The 22,123-nt window shown below is 46.6% G+C and overlaps 1 protein-coding gene across 1 annotated transcript; it reads left to right on the forward strand.

Annotated features, from left to right (window-relative positions):
- The first annotated feature begins 802 nt into the window (after positions 1-802).
- FBXO21 (F-box protein 21) lies at positions 803-21,127 on the forward strand. The gene is made up of 12 exons (XM_086623766.1): positions 803-1,008; positions 3,637-3,772; positions 5,474-5,568; positions 7,474-7,595; positions 10,142-10,288; positions 11,133-11,266; positions 11,579-11,715; positions 12,541-12,717; positions 13,469-13,601; positions 16,166-16,356; positions 17,350-17,507; positions 20,475-21,127. Exons 1-12 carry the CDS (start codon positions 803-805, stop codon positions 20,651-20,653), a joined length of 1,815 nt encoding a protein of 604 aa, XP_086479892.1. The 3' UTR covers positions 20,654-21,127.
- Positions 21,128-22,123: the final 996 nt, after the last annotated feature.

Here is a 22,123-nt window from a genome sequence, read left to right on the forward strand (position 1 = left end):
GTCACTGTAGTGGCATCCCCAGAGGCACAGCAGCAGTGCCACCCCAGGCGTGGCAGCGGTGCGACTTCAGACATCGCCACGTTGCTGCCCCAGACGCAGCAGCGGACACCGCGGTGCCACCTCGCACACCACCCCGGTGTTACCCGTCCCCACCGCGGTGCCACCTCGCACACCACCCCGGTGTTACCCGTCCCCACCGCGGTGCCACCTCAGCCAGCGGTTCCCCTCCGCCCCGCTGCCTGCCCAGGGCGGACCGGCACACTTGCACGCCCCTGGCTCCCTGCAGCCTCCCTGGGACGCAGGGTCGGCCTCGGTCCCTAACCGACTGCCCAGCTCTACCGGGGCGGCCGGCGGAGCCGACGGCCTTTGGAGGGACCGGGCGTCCCCGCACCGACACGCCCCTTGGAGGGACTGGAACTTTGCAGACGCTCCCTAAGCCCCGCCGTTGCCCTTGACTGAGCGAGGCGGCGCGCTCCGCTCTGCGCCGCGGCACTTGGCAGACGCTCCCTAGCGCCTACACGGGGAAGGCACCGCTCTGCGCTTTGCGTGGTGGCGGCACTTGGCAGACGCTCCCTAGAGCCTACACGGGGAAGGGACCGCTCTGCGCTTTGAGCGGCGGTGGCACTTGGCAGACGCTCCCTAGCGCCTACACGGGGAAAGCGCCGCTCAGCTGTGCGCTTTGCGTAGTGGCGGCACTTGGCAGACGCTCCCCGGGCCGTTCCTCCGCCTATCGCCCCGCACCGGAAGCAGCAGACGCTCCCTAACCCCTCCCGCGGGGAGGGCGCTCAGGTAAACATCCAAGATGGCGGCGGCGGCGGGGCCGGGCCCGGCGGAGGCCGACGGCGACGGGATGGGCCTGACGGACCTGCCGGGCGAGCTGCTGGAGCTGATCCTCTGCTGCGACGTGCTGGGGGCCGCCGACATCGGGCGGGTGGCGTGCACCTGCCGCCGGCTGCGCGAGGCGTGCCAGCCCCGCGGCAAGGTGTGGCGGGAGCGCTTCCGCCTCAGGTGGGCACCGGCCCGGCGCGGCCTGGCACGGCCCGGCACGGCCCGGCCCTCCGCGGGCTGCGCTGGCCGGACGCGACCCGGGGAGGGAGGGTGGGGGGTGACCTCAGCGCCCTGGCGGGCTCCGGAGCCGGGCGGGCCCTGTCCGCGCAGGCCGGGCCCGCCCCGAGGGCCGCAGGGACTGGTGCGAGGCCGCGGCCCCCCCTGCCCGGGGCTGGGCTCAGCCTTCGCAGCCCCCTGCCCGGGGGAGGTCGGGCTTCGCAGCCCCTTCCCCAGCCGGGCGTGCCCGCGGGCGCTGGGTCCAGCCCGGGCTCTGGCAGCGGTGCTGGGCTTGATCGGCCTCCCCGGCCCCGCCGGCAGCTCGCGGCTTCCAAAACCGCTGCCGAGCAGCGGGACCGGGTTGTTTCACTGCGAGGAAACCTGGAGAAGAGAAGGCTTGTCCTGTCGCAGGGCTAACGCTTTGCAGCACAGAGAGGTGTTCGTTTGTCGGGCAGCATGCTGGGAGAGCGGTTTTCCCAGAAACCGAAATCCTTCGGGTTGGCTTTTGCTGCTTGTGAGTTTAGTCTCCCCCCCAGGGCAGTCACAGGGCATGTGATGTGACCAGTGAAACTGTTAATGCTTGAGCTGGGAGTCGTTGTTGGTACTGCTCATACCACGGTGGTTTCAGCAGTTCTGGAAACACCAGTCCTCCACTGGGGCTGCCAGCGGGTCAAGAACAGGGCACGCTCCTCGGGTTCTGTCTGTGCCTTGGCACAGGAAAAGCAGCAATACCGCTTTCTCTAATTGCTCGTTGGCTTCTGAAATGTAGCATACCTCAAACGAGAGGGTTATTCCCTTTCCACCAGTGAAAAAGGCTACTGAACAATTACAGCTTCCCCAGTTCGCCAAGCCGTGGCTGGCCAGATGCTTTAAGCAATCCGGTCTCTCTAATTTCTGAAGCGAACCTGAAAGTTTAAAAATGGTTCAGACCCAACAGCTGAAATGGAATGTGGTACGTGCTTAGCACATGCTGCCGTTCTCCTCTCTCTTTGATGACAGAACTTTTGGCAGGAGTTTGCACATTGACCTTGTCATCCTGGCTGCGTTCCATCCTGAGTAATTGCACCTAAAATTTTTGATATAATTTCCACCCGACAAATTACTCTTTCTCATCCTAAAATAAATGATTGTAATGGTTATTGCGATGTGGCTGCGTTTCGGTGGCAGATGAATGGCTGGGGATCCATCAGGAGAGAGGTGGTTCTGTAATGGGAAGGTATTTGGTTAGTCTTTGACTTTATTTCGTAACTGCAGTGTAGTTTTGTTATTAACTGGTAGGAAAATATCTTCCATGTGTGGACAGACACAACTGTGCCTTGTGGTCAGTTGGTAATCATTATTATACGAAGTAGTGATTTAAACATTTGATGTTCTCTCTATCTATAAAGGTGAAAATGTATAGATATATAAAATTATATTTTTATTTGTGTACACACACACATATATTTACATACACATATATATATATATATATATAAAAAACCTGGAAAGAACCTGAAGCAATTTGTGTAGTTGAAGGAAAATGCTTTGTAAAACCCAATAATAATTAACAGAATTTCAAAACAGGAAACAAACCCCCCAGTAAATGACAAGAGGCCTTTCTCTCAGCTCTTTCTCCCATGCTGTCCAAAATATTTCCACCTGTTCTGATTCTTTTTCAAGTTTCATACACAAATGGTTTTGTACCTTCAGAACAGTCATGGGTATTGCTGCGCTGGCATGTATTTTATGGTATGTATTTTGTTGTGTTGTGGCAGCACATTCTCACTTTACTGGAAAAGGTGCTGCTGGTAAAAGCCCCCAGAACATTGCCTGAAATTAAGTTTTCCCTTGGACCTTGAAACGCTTTTTAGAAAGCTATGAAATGTGGTTTAGTTTTTGGACTTTTAGACTCAGTAAGGCAGGTGCAGAAAGGTGTGTTGGTTTGTTGGGGTTTTTTAAAAATAATTATTTTTTTTCTATTGAAAATGAACGGCAGAAGCATTTAGCTGTTGCAGTTTGACTTCAGAATTCTCCATGTTCCTCCAGTCGATGTTGCCACCAGCAAAGGGAGCTCTGTGCATCCTTTTAATTAGACCTGCAAGGTAGTAGGAAGCACACAGGACAATGAATTCTCCTTCTGTTAGATGACAAGCTACCTTACGTGTAATACATCCTAAGAATGGCAAACTTTTTTTTAATTATTATTGTAAAACTCTATCTCTTCTACTAATGTGATAGCTGTGTTTATCTTGCAAAGATAAAGAGGAAATCTTTATCTTGCAAAGCTCTAGAGGAAATCTCAAAAGTGTTTAGGATATTTAGGTATTGAAATACCTGGAGTATGAACCTTTTGAAGGTTTCCTGTTGGCAGGCTTCGGGAGAGCTTCCTTTTAAATATCCATTAATACACAGATGAAGTCAGCTGGATTTATGCTTTGATGCTTGAGTGAGTCCTTGGATTAATTTATACAATTACATTTGAAGTTGTACTGTGTCTTGGCAGTGTCTCAGCTCTTCAAGTCGTGTGGTTACAGTAAGAAACGTTGTTCTGGAGGTTCTCAGGGATGTTAGAACACTGACGAACATGTTCACTTATGTCTTGTTGTATAGATGGCCATCGCTGCTGAAATACTACAGCCACACGGACGGTGTCAGCTGGCTTGAAGAGTACAAAGCACGGCACAATGCTGGTCTAGAAGCCCAGCGGATTGTAGCTTCGTTCTCCAAAAGGTTCTTTTCAGAGCACGTAAGTCATTTTCTCTGTGTATGTGCAACAGCCTAGCTGCTTGTTCAGTACTTGTTATTAGTTTGTCTTCCCTCGCTTTTCACATCGTTTCAACTATGCAGTCAGAAAATTCCCATGTCCTCACTTTGTGTGAAAATACTAGATTGCCAGCCGAGGAGAGGCGATTTCAAAATCCAAGGGAGAGTCCAAAGCACGCTCCACGTATCGCGTTCAGCCGCTGCTGCTGCTTTAAAAGCTCTTTGCTCGTCGCTGCATGTTGAGACCTGGCCCTGGGAGCCTCTGAAGGCCCGACAGTTTGTTGACACATACCACAGCCTGTGAATTAGTCTCACTGCAGACCTCGTGCAAGGATACGGATTGTGAGTTGTCACAAGTCACTGGAAAACAGGACGAAGGCCCAATAGGTTCAGCGAACTGCAAAGTATATTATTTAAGTTCTTTATGCAACCATGACACCAAGATGCTTTTGCATTCTGTGTCAGAAAGGTGTAGTCTCTCAGACAGACGTACTTGCATGTGGAACAGCAGTTATTTCGTTGTTGTTTGCTTAGAGGGTTTGCTAGCTGTACAGTGTGGGTCAACCTGAAATTCTGTGAAATGGACGTAAATGCTGCCCCTAACTCTGGCTGAATTAAAAAGTTCACACAAGCCACGAAGTGGCCACTCCTCTATGGCTCCTTTGCCAACATGTTCTGGTCCAGAAGAGAATTCCCCTAAGATGTTGGAGACCTGTGTTGAAATCCTCTTACCAGATTTTAAGCAAGGGTTGGCGCCTAGGTTTTCCCCCTCGGAGAAGAAGACCGTGGGGCCAGTAGAGTGTTTGGAGATGCATCTCTCTTGGCTGTTCTTTTTGAACTGTTCCACTGAAGTTGCAGCAGACAGACATTTGACTGTGGAGAAATGTGTGTCAGGGCATTAACCGGAGCAGAGGCTCCTGCATTCCTACTGTTCTAATCACGTCTGCAAAGACTACTGAGAGGCCATTCAGCAATATCCAAAGGCCTAAGAAAGAGGATCATCTCCTGTGGGGCTGGAAACTGCAGCTTGATTCCCTGCTTAGAATTGAGGGGAAGAGACTTTCAACCAAGCTGTGCTAGATCTGCAGAGTGCCTGCTAAGATGTAGTATGATGGGAATGACTTTCTCCTTACTGTATTGGTCCATGTCCTATACTGAAAAGCTTGAAAGCCAAATAGATTACTTGCAGTTCAACCAAAATTTAAACAAGAGTTCTGAAAGAAAGTAGCTCTTCTGAATATAGATACATAAGTGACTGTTTTGAAAAATGAAGGCTCCTGTTCCTTCATTCCTTCCCTTAGGACGAGTCTTCCACTCTGGAGAGCGTTCACTCAACCACAGGCAAAAGTTGATTTCTAATTTAATTAATTAATTTAAAATTACTTTCAGCTTGAACCCAGCCTGCGTAAGATCTGGTGTGCTTGTGCTGGTCCATACACCCAGTGTAGGAGCTCTGACTGCTGTAGTAGTTAGCTCAAATTCCTATAAAGTGCTACTGGGGCCCTCAGTGGATCCTTGTAATGAATCCGTGGAGTAGAGACTATGAGTGCTTGGTGAGCTGGTTTTAAGGTCTTCCATAAATTTAAAAAAATAGAACAAAATTGGTTTTGAGACTTTTTATGAAATTGTGTTCTTTTGGGAAGAATCTGTTGTGCTCTGCATAATTAATTGTCTGGTTTGACAGGTCCCCTGTGATGGATTCAGTGACATTGAGACTCTCGGGTGCCCAAGTCATTTTTTTGAGGATGAGCTGATGTGTATCCTTAACATGGAAGGAAGGTAAGAAAGACAGGCGTTAGAAATGGAAGGGATTTTTCCCCTTTCTCCAGTTAAAGGAGACTGGTACTGTGGTGAGTGCCTGACCTCAGCTTCTGTCCTTTTGTTGCTTTCATAAAAAAACATCCCCAGGTTTACCAAGGCTGGCAGGTGTTGCTGTGCATTTGATTTTGGAACACATTTAAACCTGGATCAGTTTGCTGAACTGATTGCAGGATGAGGCCACAGCACGGGAGGGAAGCAGGAATACCAACCAGGATTGCCACTGTGAATCCCTGTATCATGAAACTACAGGGTTTTTGTTTTGTTTTGTTTTCCCTCTTCTTGTTGTTTTTCTTAGCTGTAGTAGGTTGCTACAATTTTGGTCCCCAAATAAGCAACTGAGTTTAATTCAACCACTGCAAAATTTGCAGTTCCAGAAGTTATTCAGACAGGTGGAATGCCAAGCAGGTAAATAAAATTTCTGGTTTGCATCTGCCTAGGTATTCTCATGACCATGGTTAGCACTGGGCAAGACCAGTAAGTCACTGCTTTACTTGAAGGTTTTTCTGCTGGTCGCATACAAACCATTCTGATTTTGCTGTGATAGATTGCTCTTAATGGAGTCTAATAGCTTCGATAAAGGGACTGTTAGTAGAGCTTGAAAAAACCCAACTGGAATGGCAATCATCTCTTTTTTGCTTTTTCACATCCATTTTATTACCTTCTCTATTTGAACTGGAACTAAATGTCTCTCATTTGACAACTGGTTAAAAAGCCTTTGCCCTGGCCAGATGCCTCCCCATAAAGCAGAACTGATGCTAATTACACCCTGATTAAGCTGTAGTCACTGCTATTCGGGAGCACTAGGCTAAATCATTGCCCTGGAAGATATCCCAATGAAGCAGTTGTCCCTACTGAGCATCCCAATTTATTGGAAGAGGATAAAGTGTTATGAGGTTTGGTTGTTCTCCCATCCAGTACGATGGAGGAGGCTGATCTGACCTGCAGTCTGGAGGAGAGGAAATGTGAGCAGGGAAAGATGTTTTTTTCTGAAAAAGGAAACTGGGCTCGTTTTAAACACACGGCAAGGGCAGAGCCTGAGAATCAATAGAATTCTCCCTTTGTTTTTTGGGGGGGCCAGAGCTTTGTGCCATTCACTAACTGGTGTAAAAGTGCTCAGTGAGGCATGGGGTAACCCATTGCTAAAGGCCAGGGCTTGCTTGGGTGCGTGGGATTGCCGTCCTTCTGAGTTGGTCTGTCATACTTGAGGTGACCTCTTCAAACCTTACCTGGATAGCAACCAGCTCTCTGTTGCTGCTTTTTGGGCACTCTGCCTTCACTTGTTAGTTCAGAAAGTGAAGGGGCTTTACTATAAAAGCTGTAAGGTTTTGGATCGTGTGATCTACAGACCAGCTGTTGAGCTGTTCCTGTCTTTTCAGAGCAATGGAGGTGTTTTTCCTCTGGGGACTCTTTTTTTTCCTTCTGAATACTATTGAACCTACATATTGTTCCTCATCAATTTCTTTTTAATAGTGAGAGGATACTTTAAGATTGATTCTGGAGAGATCCTGTAATGTTTTATGAATAAAATACAGGATTTTAATCTGATATTCCTGAGCTACTTTAATTAGGATCTGTGTTTTTTCCCATGATACTTCTCAAAATTATATGTTGGTGATACAGTAAAAATCGGAGATGATAGGAGCAATGTTTTGCAAGTGTCTTATTTTTTGGTTTTTTAATGATGAATTTCCTCTTAACATTCAACTTTTTGGTTGACTCTTCAGTGACAGCAGTGTTATCAGACTTGTTTAGAAAAGCAATAGTCTAAATTGTAAACTTGTATTCACTGGAAAAGTTAAGTCAAATGTTCACCCTTAAAGTGCTTGTGTAGGGCAATAGTACTTTTTGTATTTAAATGTGCAGGAAAGGTCTCACCTGGAAGTACTATGCAAAGAAAATTCTATACTTCCTACGGCAACAGAATATATTAAAAAATCTGAAGGAGTATCTTCAACGCCCGACTGATCGGCAGTCATTTTTGGAGGGTAAGTCTTTGGCAGAAATCGCATGTAGAACACCTAATGACAGCTTTCCATCGTTGTTGTTTTGCTTGGAAAGAGCCTTATATTTCAACTAGCTCTTGGACAACAGCATACCTGAAATCCTTAAAATCTTGCAATATTTGCTTAGTGCTTTATCAAAATGTCAGGATTACATTAGCTGGTGCTGTGTGCTTGGATAATTGCCTATGGACAGATGAGCTGAAAAGCGATGGAGAAAATGTTTAAACATTTCCATTTGAATCTTGGAACAGTGTACTGAGGAACTGAGCAGTAGCTCAGCGTCCTCATTAGCTGCCATTGCAGAAACGCTTTAACTGTGGCCCATGGGCTGAATAGAATCATAGAATCACAGGATGGTTTGGGTTGGAAGGGACCTTAAAGATCATCCAGTTCCAACCCCCCTGCCATGGGCAGGGACACCCTTTGCTACACCAGCTTGCTCAGAGCCTCATCCAGCCTGGCCTTGAACACTTCCAGGGATGGGGCAGCCACAACTTTTCTAGGCAACCTGTACCAGTGCCTCACCACCCTCAGAGGGAAGAATTTCTTCCTTAGATCTAATCTAAATCTCCCCTCTTTCAGTTTAAAGCCATTGCCCCTTGTCCTGTCACTACACGCCCTTGTAAAAAGTCCCTCTCCAGCTTTTCTGTAGGCCCTCTTTATGTACTAGAAGGCTGCGATAAGATCACCCCGGAGCCTTCTCTTCTCCAGGCTGAACAACCCCAACTCTTTCAGCCTGTCTCCATAGCAGAGGTGCTCCAGCCCTTGGATCATCTTTGTTGCCTCCTCTGGCCCCGCTCCAGCAGCTCCGTGTCCTTCTGATGTTGGGGACCCCAGAGCTGAATGCAGTATTCCAGGTGGGGTCTCAGGAGAGCGGAGCAGAGAGGCAGAATCCCCTCCCTCAACCTGCTGCCCACACTGCTCTGGATGCAGCCCAGGACACGGTTGGCTCTCTGGGCTGCCAGCACACGGTGCCATTTCATGTTGAGCTTCTCATCGACCAGCACCCCCAAGTCCTTCTCCTCAGGGCTGCTCTCCATCCATTCTCCGCCCAGCCTGTACTTGTGCTTGGGAATGCCCCAACCCATGTGCAAGACCTTGCACTTGGCCTTGTTGAATTTCATGAGGTTCTCACAGAACCTGATAATACATGCTAACAGACCAACTGGTCTGATTTCGAGTCAGCTCCCTGCTATCTCCTTTCCCAAGAGCTGCTTGGATAAGGGGGAATTGTTGTTGCAGCTCAGAGCCTGTGTGCTGTGGCTTTGTCTCGAGAGCTGTCTGACTGCTGGACTGTGGAAGCGGTGCAGTGTAGAGCTGGGGAATGGATGGAAGTCCGGTCACATAGTGGGAAGGCACGTGCTCCTGATATGAGGGAAGAAAAGGCTTTTCTGCAACTCATGTCATCACTCTGGTGGATGTTTCTCTTTGAGCTTACTATGGAGAAGACAGTCTTCTGAACGGGACGAAAGCTGCCAGTGTCTGTGGAAGGGTCCCTTACTCTTGGTATATACCTCAAAAATGTCATACAAAAGAGTCTCTAACACCAAAGCTTGTTCTTGTTAGTGGCAGTAGACTTTGAAGGAGCCGCTGTGTTAGGGCAAGAAGGGAAAGCCCAAAGTGGCTTTTTCTGGAAGCAACCAAGACAGTTAATGATGTGACGTAATCCTGTGAGTCACAAATACATGCATTTGTCTGCCACGGAGGTACTCTTAGAGCACCAACAGGTAGTCTTTTGTGAAATTTCAGCTGGTCAGCATGGGGGAGGAGAAGGCATGGCTTGGGGCCCTGCTGAAATCCCTTAATACAGGCCTGTTGTGGTGGTAACGAAGCAATGTAGGAAGCTGGAAGAGGCATGATCCATGCAAAATTCTTGCAGGTGAATATAATTGATTCCAAAGGTTGAACGATATGGAGGCTTTGGAAAGAGCAGTGGTGACAAGATGACAAGGAGAAGAATCTGAGAAAGGGTTATTTTTTTTCCTGTAGAGGTTTGACAGAAGAGGCTTGGGCAGAAGAAAAATGAAAATCTGGTCTGTTATAGGGGTTTCTGACACGAAGATGGAAAGCAGGTGTGGAAGAGAAAGATGAATGTAGCAGATGAGGGAGCAATGAGCAAGAATGATAGCTGTGGAGGATATGGCAGGAAGAAATCAGTACTGAAGCAGAAGGGGAGATTGTTTGAGGCTCTGAATAACAAAACATTGAGTTTGGAGGATGCCAAGAGGTGCAGTGTGGCTGGACAGCTGGCTGGTTAAGCCTGGTCCAGCGGCATACCTGCTGAATGTGTGGATCTATTGCTCTCCTTTCAAGAGGGTGAAGAAGGGGAGTACTGAGCTTAGTTGGCAATTACCATGTCGACTTATTCTTTGCATTTTATGTGATAAAACCAATATATGTCTGCAAATTTTAAAAGGAAAGCTCTCGTGTTCTGCAACTGCTTGCTGTATGCCTGGAATTTAGAGTAGATAAAAATAAGCAAAGAAAAAAACTGAAGTCCTGTTTCTTATATAGTTTGTTTTTTCCAGGTGCTGTTTTAATTGACCAGTACTGTAACCCACTGTCAGACATCTGCTTAAAAAGTGTCCAGGCACAGGTGGATGATATCGCAGATAAAGTGCGCAAAGTCCTGCGGACGAAAAATCCAAGGCACCCCAGCTTGGCTTCCAAGGCAGGTACTGTACAGAAACATATGCTTTAGTGCAGAGCATTCCTGCGAGTCCAGGTACAGGCAGACAAGGTGAAACAGCTGTTGAATTATTGCAGCCTGAAGAGCTGTTGTTCTTTATCCCCTTGCAAGCATATTCTGACATTTGCTTAAACCATCGTTCAGGAACAGTGGTTTGTTCGGCCATAGGGACTCAGTAACCCAGAGTTGTCTGTCCTTCTGATTCTGTCTAAGCAAAAAGGACTAGTGGAGGCAGATTCTGGTTTTTTGTTTGTTTGTTTCCCATTCATCCCCAAAGTCTTAAGTTGTCCTGATGTCTGTAGCGGAGCTGTGGGACAGGGGATCAACCTCTTTTCCTTTGCAAGTCTCAGAAAGTCAGCAGCGATATAAAAGTTACATGCTTTAACATCTCCAAAGGTCAGGCAGCATCTTGCTCCTTGTTTTTGATAAGCACTATCAAATGTTTGCTGTCTTTCAAAGAGAGAATGAGTGGTCTGCCTCTCTCTGTATATCTGGAGTGGCTGAGCTGTGACCCCAGCAGTGAAAGCGCTCTTCCTGTGCATGACGTGTCCAGCTGCAGTGCTGTGCTGGCACAGCGTGCTTAGGAGGAAGCGAGGCAGCACTGTTGCACAGCTGAGGTGCAGGACAATCCACTGAGCCAGTCCATGTTGTGAGCAGAGTCCCAGGGCTGTGTGCTGCCATGGTCAACCCCAGACAGTCTCTTGACTCTCTGAATCGAGATGAGTCTCTTGTGGTCTCACTCCGTATGAAGAATTTTGGTATAAGGTTCATGGCATAACGGTTAAGTACACTTGTTTTCTCAGTCTTTATTTTTTTGTGTGTCTTTTTAGGAGAGGTCCTGATTCCAGAAGTGGAGCTTCAGCGGCAAGTACTTGATGCCATGAATTGTGTCCTGTATGAGCAGTTAAAATACAAAGGGAATGAGCTGGATTACTACAACTCCCTGAATTCATACATTCACCAGGTACCTGTATGTTAGGCAAAAACTAGGAGGCTGCAGCACTCAAGACATTCTATTTTGATGTTTATTTGCCCAAATGTCGTCAGACAAATAATCCTCTTTGAAGAACAATTTGCTGTAAAGTCAATATGATGTCATCTTTTAGTCCATATTCTGTCACGTTAGTGTCTTTGGAGGTCCCTTCCAGCCCTAACCATTCTGTGATTCTGTGATTCTGTGATTCTGTGATTCTATTTTTGTTTGTGAAATCAAACCTTGGGGGTTTCGCTTTTTCTTAATATCCCACATGTTTTTTGTCACATTTTTATCCCTCAGGTTTTGATTCGCAGGACAGGAATTCCCATCAGTTTATCTGTGCTTTATTTAACAATTGCAAGGCAGCTGGGAGTCAGACTTGAACCAGTCAACTTCCCTAGCCATTTTCTACTGCGATGGTGTCAAGGAAAAGAAGGGTAAGTGACCTGCTGGATTTTGAAGTTGTGTCCACAGTAATAACAGCCAGAAAGCATTTACAGCTCCAGACCTACACCAGAATGTTTCATTATTCTGCATCTGTAATTATAACCAATATGGAGGAAAAGATCAGACCTCTAAAAAAGTTTTCCCAGAACTCTGCTCTGCTGCTGCTGAAAGGTAATGGATTTCCTGAGTGTGGAATAATAGGAACCATGAGGTAATGTTTCTCTTACTTAAGAAAATTATGAAAAACTGAAAAGAAGGAAAAAGATGCAGATTTCACTTACCCTTTCGTACAGAACAGTTGCTAGAGGCCACTGCTCTTGTTCTGTGCACTCATTTAATTCTCTGAGTCAGTGCAGAATACACCTATGACCAATCACAACCAATTTACAGAAATCTGTATTTTGTGAATGACGTCAGCAGTCCAGTTCAGAGCGATGGTTTTGTCTGTATGTACCCGTTTTGGCACTAGGCTTCAGGTGCCATATGCGTGGGCTCTGCTACCCTTTCCAGTGCCGTGCCATAATATAATCCTGCAATAGATACAGTAAACCTGAAAATATCTGAAGGAAAGAACTGGCATGGTGGAGTGAAAAGTCCCCGTAGTTTCTCTGTCTTTTCCTGCATATGTTTATCTGAAGAAGAAGCTAGGAGGAGAGAGAAGATACCAGGTGATCTCTTTTTAGGAGGGAGCTGAGGTATGAATGACACTTGTTTTACAAACAAGCTTGGAAGTGCTGAGGGAAGAACAGAAATATGTAATCCTGCTTCACCACGAGACCCATCATCACAGTTTAGTTTCCTTGTTGTTTCTTTAGAAGCACAGATATTTTTGACTACACCTACATTGACGCCTTTGGGAAGGGGAAGCAGCTGACGGTGAAGGAGTGCGAGTACCTTATTGGCCACCATGTGACAGAGGAGTTCTATGGAGTGGTGACTTCAAAAGAGGTCTTGCAGCGTATGGTGGGAAATCTCTTAAACCTTGGCAAGCGGTGAGTTGAGGATCATCTGGTCTGTGAGGCCTGGGGAAAAAAAAAAAAGTGTCAGTCGCCCCAGGGGATTTTGAAAATTCTCTATGTCACATTGTGTTGTCTAGCTGCTTTTGGTCACCTGCAGCAGTATTGTGTGAAAACAAGAATGTTTAGTAAAACTAGTTCCCCTCAAGAGAATGGACAGATCATTTTTTTCCCTTGTGAAAAGCTGATAGGGACTGTCCACCGTTCCCTTAAGAGCAGAGACCTTCGTTATGATCTGGTAAGTGTAACCCGCGTGCTCGAAAGAGCAGTTTCAAAAGTACTGTTGGTTTGTAGAAAATCTGTTTTTTTTTTTTCTGATAATTGGTTTCTGATTTCTGGTTTTTATTTTCTGATAATCACTTTCTCAAGCAGCCATAGACAGAAATCACTGAGTGAAAGGATTGCTTTAGGTGTGATTAAACTTGGGGAACAAAAGCAGGTTTCAAAAGGAAGTTACTTGGAGACTGAATTCTCGATGTAGGATTGTTTGACCAAGTAGAATACCAGTGAAGTGGTAGAGTCGAGTCCAGTCATCAATCATGTAGCATTTTTCCTTCTGAGCAGGCTGTTGGATGTGATGATGACAGCCAGTCCCTGAGTCACTCTTGCTGAATGAGCGTGCCTATACCCGCCGCGTTGCTTTTGGTGACTGTCCCTGTACATGGGAGTACTGGGGACAGGATTTGAAGAGTTAGCCTCACAACTGGGTTTCTTTTTTTGCTGGCAGAGAAAGCACTGATCAGTCTTACCAACTCTTGAGAGACTCGTTGGATCTCTACCTGGCCATGTATCCGGACAACGTGCAGCATCTAATGCTCCAGGCTAGGTTATACTTCCACCTGGGAATCTGGCCAGAAAAGGTACCTTGCCACTGGGTCGTGTGTTTTCTGATGGGCTAAGTGCTATTAACACTGGTCTATTGATTTTTGGGCTACATCAGCTTGCATTACAGTCTGCCACGAGTTGCTTCTGTAAGAAACGCAATCGAATGAGTTATCACGTTGCAGAGAATCAATTTCTACTACATGAAGCAGAGAAAAAAGAATGATTCTTTCTTGCTTTTCCTAGGGGAGGCTTGTCAGCAGCCTCAAGTCTGAGTCATAATTTATGATTTACTGCCCAAGGCTGACAGTTTATCTTGCAACCAATACTGTGGACTTCTAGCTGTAAGTTACAAGAGCCTTCTGTTTAGTTTATGCCTAGATTATGGTAGTGGTGCTAAAACTTGCTGGACTTGTGTAAAAGGAGAAATTATCAGAAAACTTGTAGGAAATTTATAAACATGATCAAAGCTGTTCTCTGAAACCTCTGCCACACAAGTTGTAAAAGCAACTTCAAAAAAACCCACAAGGACAGGAATATTGATATCGCCTTTAGCCTAGAAACTTGAGTCCTGCCGTCTTGTGAGTGTGGGAAAGGAGATGCAGAGACCTACAAGTTGTAGGTCTTTGGGGAAGGCACGAGGAGGAAGCAGATAACTCCAAAAAGGATTATTTCTGTAGTGTGCCACTACAGCAAATAAATGTTTCTTTGTCACAACTTCTTGTACTACTTCAGCAAAGCTCACCCGCTTGGGCAACACCTGTGCCCTTTCCAAACGTGAGGTGTGGGCGAGGGGCAGAAGTATTGCCTGAACAGCTGAGCAGACTTCCCACTAAATTAACTTAAGCTTAGGACTGCTGGAGAAGCTGTCTTCCTTCTGAAGAGCAACCTGTGCCAGCTTGCCGCTCCGTTCTTATGGCAGCAAGTTTTAGGGTTGCCACGGAAGAAACAGCAGAAACCAAGAAATTGGGTATGAGGGGCACTTGCTGAGCTGAAATGGCAACCATGGGTGAGTGGGGGCCAGCTAAGTGAAACACTGAAAGATCTTCCATCCCATTTCTGACAATCACCATTGTGTTTGTAAAGCACCAGGGCTTTGCATGCTTGCGTTTTGCTGCACCTTAGAACAAATAATACCACCTCATGCCTGAGTTTGACGTCTAGTTTCTCTGCACCATGTTGCCAGCTGCAACGAAAATGTGCAAATTTGAACTTTTCAGTTTTGCATCGTGCATGCAGTTGTTTCAGGCTATCAGGTAGGATTGTAGCTAGCCAGAGAGAATGCTCTGTGTCTGGCAGAACAGAAGATACCAGATTTACTAGAGGTCTGCCAGATTTATGGAAAGTGGTACAAAAATCTTGAAAGTCAAGCAGAGCAATCCAGAATGTTGTCCTACATGTTTGCAAATAACAGTGAATGAAATTGCCAAGAATCTCTGGCAGCTATGGTCACTGTGGTAGGCCTTCCCCTTTCTGGAGGATTTTTCAGGATTTTCACATCCTTCTTAAGATGCCAGCTGGAGAATTCAGGTGGCCAAGAAGCCTGAGCTGTTTTTCTTCTTCTCGTACCTAATTACTCACCTGTTCTTTTTCTGAATTTATTTTCTTCACCTCTTGGCTGATGTTCAAGCTAAACAGCGTGAGATTTCTATTCCTCTTGTGCTGCTGCTCTGAACTTAGGGTTGACCAAAACTTCCAGTGTGGCATTAAGACGACAATTGTTCTGCAAGGTGCTAAGATGTGTCAGATTTTGGAACTGTGGCAGCACTTGATGTATTTGATGTTGAGATGGATGTGTCTGTCTTTTCCCAATCTGTTTAGACAACAATTTTGGTAAAAGCAAGAAAGGAGAGAGAAGGAAAAAAAAAAAAAAAAAAAAAAGTAAAACTTGCACTGCCTACATCTAACAAACTTGGCAGCAGATGCTTGATAGTGTGCCAGAGGGTGTTGGTACGCTGGTGTTCAGGATCTACAGGGTTTGCTGCTTTGAGAGCGCTTTTAAAGTTGGTGTTCTTTAGTCATCCCGAGACAAGCAGCTTCTCTGTCGCTTGTTCGCTGGTTCATGGTACAACATCATAGAGGTTATTTGTGTTTCCTCTGTGCTGCCCTGTTTTTCCTCTGCCAGGCTCCCACAGACATGCCGAGGAACTCTTTTAAACTAAAATGTTTGTTCTCCAGTACAGCAGAAGTCACCCGGAATCACTTCACAGCAGCAGTTTGAGAGATGAGCAACAGTATTCTCGTGACATTTCAGAGACCTGGAAACAATCTCGTCAATGCCCTGTGGTTGCAAAACGCAACGCGATTAGCTTGTATGATTCAGATTTAGGGAGTTACTTTGCTCAACAGTGCCCTTCCTTGAAGTAGGGAGCTTTACAAATAGGAGAGGAGAGGACTGTTTGCAATTTCTGCAGGCTAAACAATGTGAACAGCTCCTTGGAGAGCGTAGCTCAAGCAAGGGCTGTCAGTCCTGTGCGGAAAACTTGGCGTGGCGGACCTCTAGGCCTGGATACTCAGACCCAGCTAACGTATCTGTGTGAATTTGTAAGTGTTGGACTGCTGTGGAGCCTTGTTCTGAATCTTTCTTGTTTGCTTGCTGAAGGTTCTCGACATCTTGCAGCATATTCAAGCTTTGGACCCATCCCAGCATGGGGCTGTTGGGTACCTGGTTCAGCATACCCTGGAGCATATTGAGCGCCGGAAGGAGGAGGTGGGACCTGAGGTGAAGCACCGTTCTGATGAGAAGCACAAAGAGGTCTGCTTTTCCATCGGGCTGATTATGAAACACAAGAGGTGAGCTCTTGAAAACCTTCCCTGCCTTAGCAAGCTGTACTGTAATGAGTGCAGAAGAGTTTGTTCTGACAGTAATGAGACGTGGCTTTATGTGCCAAGGAGGTACCTGGAATGGGAAATGCCAGGCAGTGCATCTGTGCCATGTACCCCATAAAAAAATGGGAGCAGCTGTCGGGCCTTTGAGAGAGCAAGTGTATTCACTGCTGTTTGCTTGCAGAGAGAAGTTTGTGAGGTAACTTGCCTGAATCACCATACATCACACAGGTAAAATTTGCACAGCCCAGAGCTCTCAAAGAAACATCAGCAGTTAATGAGGGACTGTGGAACAGAATCGACTTCAAAAGAGGCTGTAAGATTCCTAAGACAGCTTATGGATCTTTCCATGTGCTGTTATTACCCCTTCCTGTGTTGCACAGAGGCTTTGTGTTCCTGTCTGCACTGCTCTGCCAGAATGACATGCCAGCACTTCAGCCACTCCTCTGACTCAACAAGACAACTGGAGCATGTTTTAAGGGCATCAGCAGTGACAGTTATAATCTCTCCCGATGAATTGCATAAATATTCTGAAAATAATGATGACTTTGTTTCTGGGAGTTCAGTATTGGGATTACCACGCCTGTGTGATGGGCATAGAAGTAATGGCACAACACAGGAGGATGGTTGATTCCCTCCCTACTTCTTGTTTCCTCTTCTCCTGGTTGCTGACTTCCAATCTCTTTCCCATTCTCTTTTCTTACCCTTATTTAATTTTCTTTTGTCCTCAGCTGTTTGTTCCTGTCTGTTTGTCCAGTCACTCCTAGTCATTTCACCCCACCTCAAAATACACAGACGTACACGCACAGTCTTTTCAATTTTTTTTTTTTTCCTCTTGTTCCTCTTCTCCTTGTGCCAACTCGCAGGAGATTCCTATCCTGTTTGTGCTTTATTAGTCTTGAGGAAAAAGAGCTGGCTCTGGAGTTCTCACAGTCTTTGGTGTGCAATTTCTTTAATTAGATATGGCTATAACTGCGTGATTTATGGCTGGGATCCCGCCTGCATGATGGGGCACGAATGGATCCGGAATATGAACGTCCACAGCCTTCCACATGGCCCCCACCAGCCTTTCTACAACGTGCTAGTGGAAGATGGCTCTTGCAGATACGCTGCTCAAGGTGAGCAGGAGTCTCCTGTGGTTAGTATCTGGTTAGAATTACGTTAGAAGAAAGGGATGCTTAAGCGATTAAGTATGAAACATAAACTGTTAGTTAAGGTTGAGGTAGAAAGAAAAATAATCTTGAATTACAGCCTGCTTTATTTGCTCTCCATGAAATCAGTACTGCTAGGAATGAACATTAAGGACCACTCTGGTGTAATCTCCTCTTGCCCCAGAAGTATGTTTTGGATGAGATTGGTTTTATGCTATAAACCAGGATTGCTACTTTTGAAAGAAGTAATCCAGCTTTTACTGAAGTCTGAAGTTCTGTCAGCAGGTCTTGCTCTTTGAAAGTACAGCTGTGTTTTGGGCAGGGCCCTGAAATGGGATCTAGTGAGGGAGCACACAGGCTTGGCTCGTCAGGGTGTGGTTCTGAGCGGCTGTCATCCAGAGCCGGGATGTGCCAAGATCCCAGAGGGCACGGGCAGCATGGCTTTAGTGCCACCTCTAAAAAACAATGTCCTTTTACAAGTGTGAAGAGGTGTAGAAATCTCTATCACCCTTTCTTTATGCAACACATCCTAAGAAAGGAAATTCTTATCTGATGGTCAGTAGATGAGGTTAGGATAGAGGAAGAAGTTGAACTGGGGTTCCAAAGAAAAGAAAAATACATCTGTAACTATGTACATTGTAAACAGAGTGTTTCTTTGCCTCATACTTGCTCTTCTCCTGTGATACGGAGGCATCCCATCCAGCTGGCAGGGCAGCTGCACAGCCTGATGGTCTTTTGCTAAGAGATGTGGAAGCTGCTGGAGGGGAAGTGCTGAACAAAATGCAGTTCAGCTCTTTCACTGGGGCGTGCTCCCTAGTGTGTTCCGGTCCCATACATGTGAACAAGGGGTGGTTTTACAGGAGGGGACACTCCTACCTTTGTAGGTTTAAAGTGCAGGTGTTTCTCACTGTCCTGAGAGTTACTTTATATTCAGAAGTCCAAAAAGATGAAGTTAGGATCAGGAATATTGCAGCTCAGCCTTACAGCTCATGTTAGGCAGCACTTGACCTGTCAGAGTCTTAAAAAACAAGAATTCTTGTGTGCCACGGGTTGATGTTAAAATATGCATCTCAGTGAAGACTAATCAGATAATTGTCCACAGTGCTTCCGGGGCTGAGTCGTAGAATCACAGGATGGTTTGGGTTGGAAGGGACTTCAAAGATCATCTAGTTCCAACCCCCCTGCCATGGGCAGGGACTTGTTTAACTGTTTATAAACAAGTATAATGCTGGCTGGTTCCAGAGCACAGAGTATTTTAGCCAAGACGTAGGTTGACCCCGTGATCTCTGTGGCACCCAAGTGTTTTGATATTGCAAGGAACAATTGGAAGGTTTGTCCTTGCTTGCTGAAATCTTGCTGCCTGACTGTGGAGTATCCCCTCTAAAGTCCATCCCCAGATCATTTGGGCAGGGAGTATTTCATAACTAACTTACCTGACTTTGGGGAGGAGATGCTAGTTCTTTAGTGAAAGAATCTTAAACAAGCGGGCACGCAGAGTTTTATCTAACCAGCTCAGAAATATCACCCAGCCTATTACAGGTAGTGACACTTCAGTTTGAGTCCTTCCTGTGAACGTGTAGGTCGAGCTGTGGCTAATTCCAAAACACCTGTTTCATCAGTCAGTTTGGTATCTACGTGTCCACTCTTGTCTTTCCTTTGTTCGCGTTGTGGCAGCACAGGACACATATCTGCTGTTCAAAAACTCGGAGTCAGCGTGTTTCTCGGGCTCCCTGCCTCGTGCCAAACTTGCTGGTCTGTCTCTTCCCCCCTGCCAGTTTCTGTTTCATCACTGCGTGCTTCCCTCTGTGCACAGCTCGCTGCTCAGCCCTGCTTCTGCAGAGCATGCTGGAGTGCAGATTGCTTTCCGCAGTGGTGCAGTGTACGAAGAAGGTACTTTGCAAGCCCGGAGGACTGCACCAGCCCGCTGAGGTGCAGGAAGCCCTCGTGCTCTCAGCTGCACACACTGGCATACAGCAGCTTCAAGGAGCCTGTGTGGATCAATGTGACTTGTGTGTGCTCTCTGTAGCGAACCGAATAGTTTCAGCCACATATGAACTGTTCCTGAATGATGTTCTCTGCATCCCATCTTCTTCCTGCCTTGCAGATAAGTCAGACTTTAGGACTTAGGCAGCTTTTGTTTTTACCTGTGTATCTGGCACTGTGCTGGAAAAAATGACATCATTTGGGGACTGCTGCGGGGCACCTGCGCACGTGATTTACTGCTGGGCTGCCTCCCAGTCACACTGCTTGGTACAAATACTGCGGGAGCAGAGGGGCCCTCAGCTTGGGTCACCTTTGTGTTTTAATGCCAGTGCTTCTGTGGGGTGTAACTTCTGGGCTTAATCAGGTTATCTTTTAGTACAAAGGAGGAAAGGGGGTGCTCTGGGAGTGAACCAACGTGCTCTTCTTGAGGACTTTCTCTTACTTCTGGCAAGTTTGGATTCAGAAAAGTTAATTTTGTTGTGAGAGACATGCTTGAAACCAGGCTGGTGACTTGGAGTGAGAAAGCACTCGGCTCCTCTACTGACAGCCTTGTGCAGTCTGCCTCACCTTGGAGTGTTTGAGAAGGATCTCTCCTAGAAACTGATCTCCCGTGGGATGTGAGGGATCAGAGCTCAGTGCAGCAGCTTCTCCCTGCGCTTACAACCAAGACCTGTGACCAGCAGAGTGGGAGCATCCTGCTCTTCTAACCTGATGTCAAACAATGTGGTCTCAGACATAGAAGTTTTCATGCCACTTAGGAGATGAGGCTGTGTGAGCAACTGCACTGGCATACTCTATGTACTTCCATGGATTAGGGTTTTTTTCTTTTTTTAAAGCATCAGGTGGCGATGTTTCTAGAGGCAGAAGCAAGATTTGAGAGGTGTGCAGGATTTATTGCCCTGTAGCAGGTCATTTCATGTGGTGATAACTGATTCTTTTCTTTCCCAACAGAGAACCTGGAATATAACTCTGAGCCTCGGGAGATCCCTCACCCTGACATCGGCCGCTATTTTTCAGAGTTTACTGGCATTCACTACCTAGCAAATACCGAGCTAGAAATTCGGTACCCGGAGGATTTGGAGCTCACACGTGCCACGGTTCAGAAGATCTACAGTTCAGGCAAGGAGTGAGTGCAAAAGGCACCATGAGGACAGAAGCAGCTGGAGTGTAGCTTTACCCTCTTTGCAAAACTTGCATGGAAGGCAAGTTTGGTGACAATCCTTTGGCTTAATGCATTGAAAACTGCATTGAACTTCGTAACTGGTGCTATAGCATCTTTTCGTTGCCTGCCTGCCCATTCTGGCCCAAAGGCACAGGGCACATTGGTAGTGAAGGCCAAGTTCAAAGATCTTGCAGGGACAGTCATGCTAGGAAGCGCGTTGTCCTTTGGAAGGATTTGCGCATACTACTCGTCCTGTGATTGTCTTGCCTAGAAGGTCGACGCAGTGAGATCCCTGGTGTGGAATATGGAAGAACCCCCTCTTCCAGAGAAGGAAGTTGCTTGTCCTTGCAGTGTTGTGGGGTTTTCGTTTTGTTGTGGTTTGTCGGGTTTTTTTAATGTATATATCATGCAGGTGATAGTTTTTAAAGTCCCTTACGTTTCACTGTTGTCTTCTCCGGTCTGAATTTTTGGTCAGGTTTTGCTTCACCTCTGTAGTCTGATTGTTCATAGAGCTACCATTCCCATCCTGAATATCCTTGTGGGCCTGGGAAAGAGCCCCTGCAACAAAACCAGCAGCAGCTAGGCTCCTGGGGGTGGCAAGCGCAGTGGTAACGCTGAGGTCCAGTTGGCCACCTTGCTGATGATGCAAACTCTCCTGATGCAGAAGAGGAGCTTCTAGCCCTGTTCCACGCCTGCTGAACGCACCCAGTCCATTGTTCTTACCTTGGTTTTTGATATCTTCATCGTGTACGTCCAAGGCAGGATCTGCGGCACAGCCGTGAGTCCTCCCAGGACGATTTTGAACCTCGTGGCACTGTTTCGTGGAAGCCAGAATGACTTTGATGTATGGGCAGCTTCCACTCGCTGCCATCTCCAATCCATAGGTATTTATGCAATACAGTGGGATCATGACTGGAAACTGGCCAACCTCGGAGTCAGCCAAACCACGTACGGAAGAGAGATGTTAATTCCTGCAGCTCGAGGCCGCCTTCGTTTTTTGCCAAAAGAGAACGGATTTTGGGGGAGCGCATACTCCGCTGCCCAGAAGGGAAGAGCTTTAGCAGCTCAAGGCACATGAATTTCAACATGACTTAAAGGCCCAGACAGAACCACTGCAGAAGAGGTTTTCCTCTGAGTTCAGGTATTATGGGGTGCAGAGTGACACGGTGTTTGTGCATACACTGCCTATCTTTTGTGGTTTCTGAAGCAACGTCTGTAGCGAACTGCAGCTCGTGTCTCCTGTCACTATCTAGTTGCAATACAGTAGTTATGTCAGAGGTGAGAAATAGGTGCTGTGCCCTCTAGAGTTAGGTGGATGCTCTTAGTCCATTATAGCACTTCAGGTATCGCCACGCGAAATCACACAGCCCTCCTCTTAAAAGAATGCTCGAACTGCATGCCATCCTATTGAAATACTGGTTCAACACAAGAAATAAAT

The sequence above is a fragment of the Tauraco erythrolophus genome, chromosome 19 (genome assembly GCF_009769465.1).
Source record: "Tauraco erythrolophus isolate bTauEry1 chromosome 19, bTauEry1.pri, whole genome shotgun sequence".
NCBI lineage: Eukaryota > Metazoa > Chordata > Aves > Musophagiformes > Musophagidae > Tauraco > Tauraco erythrolophus.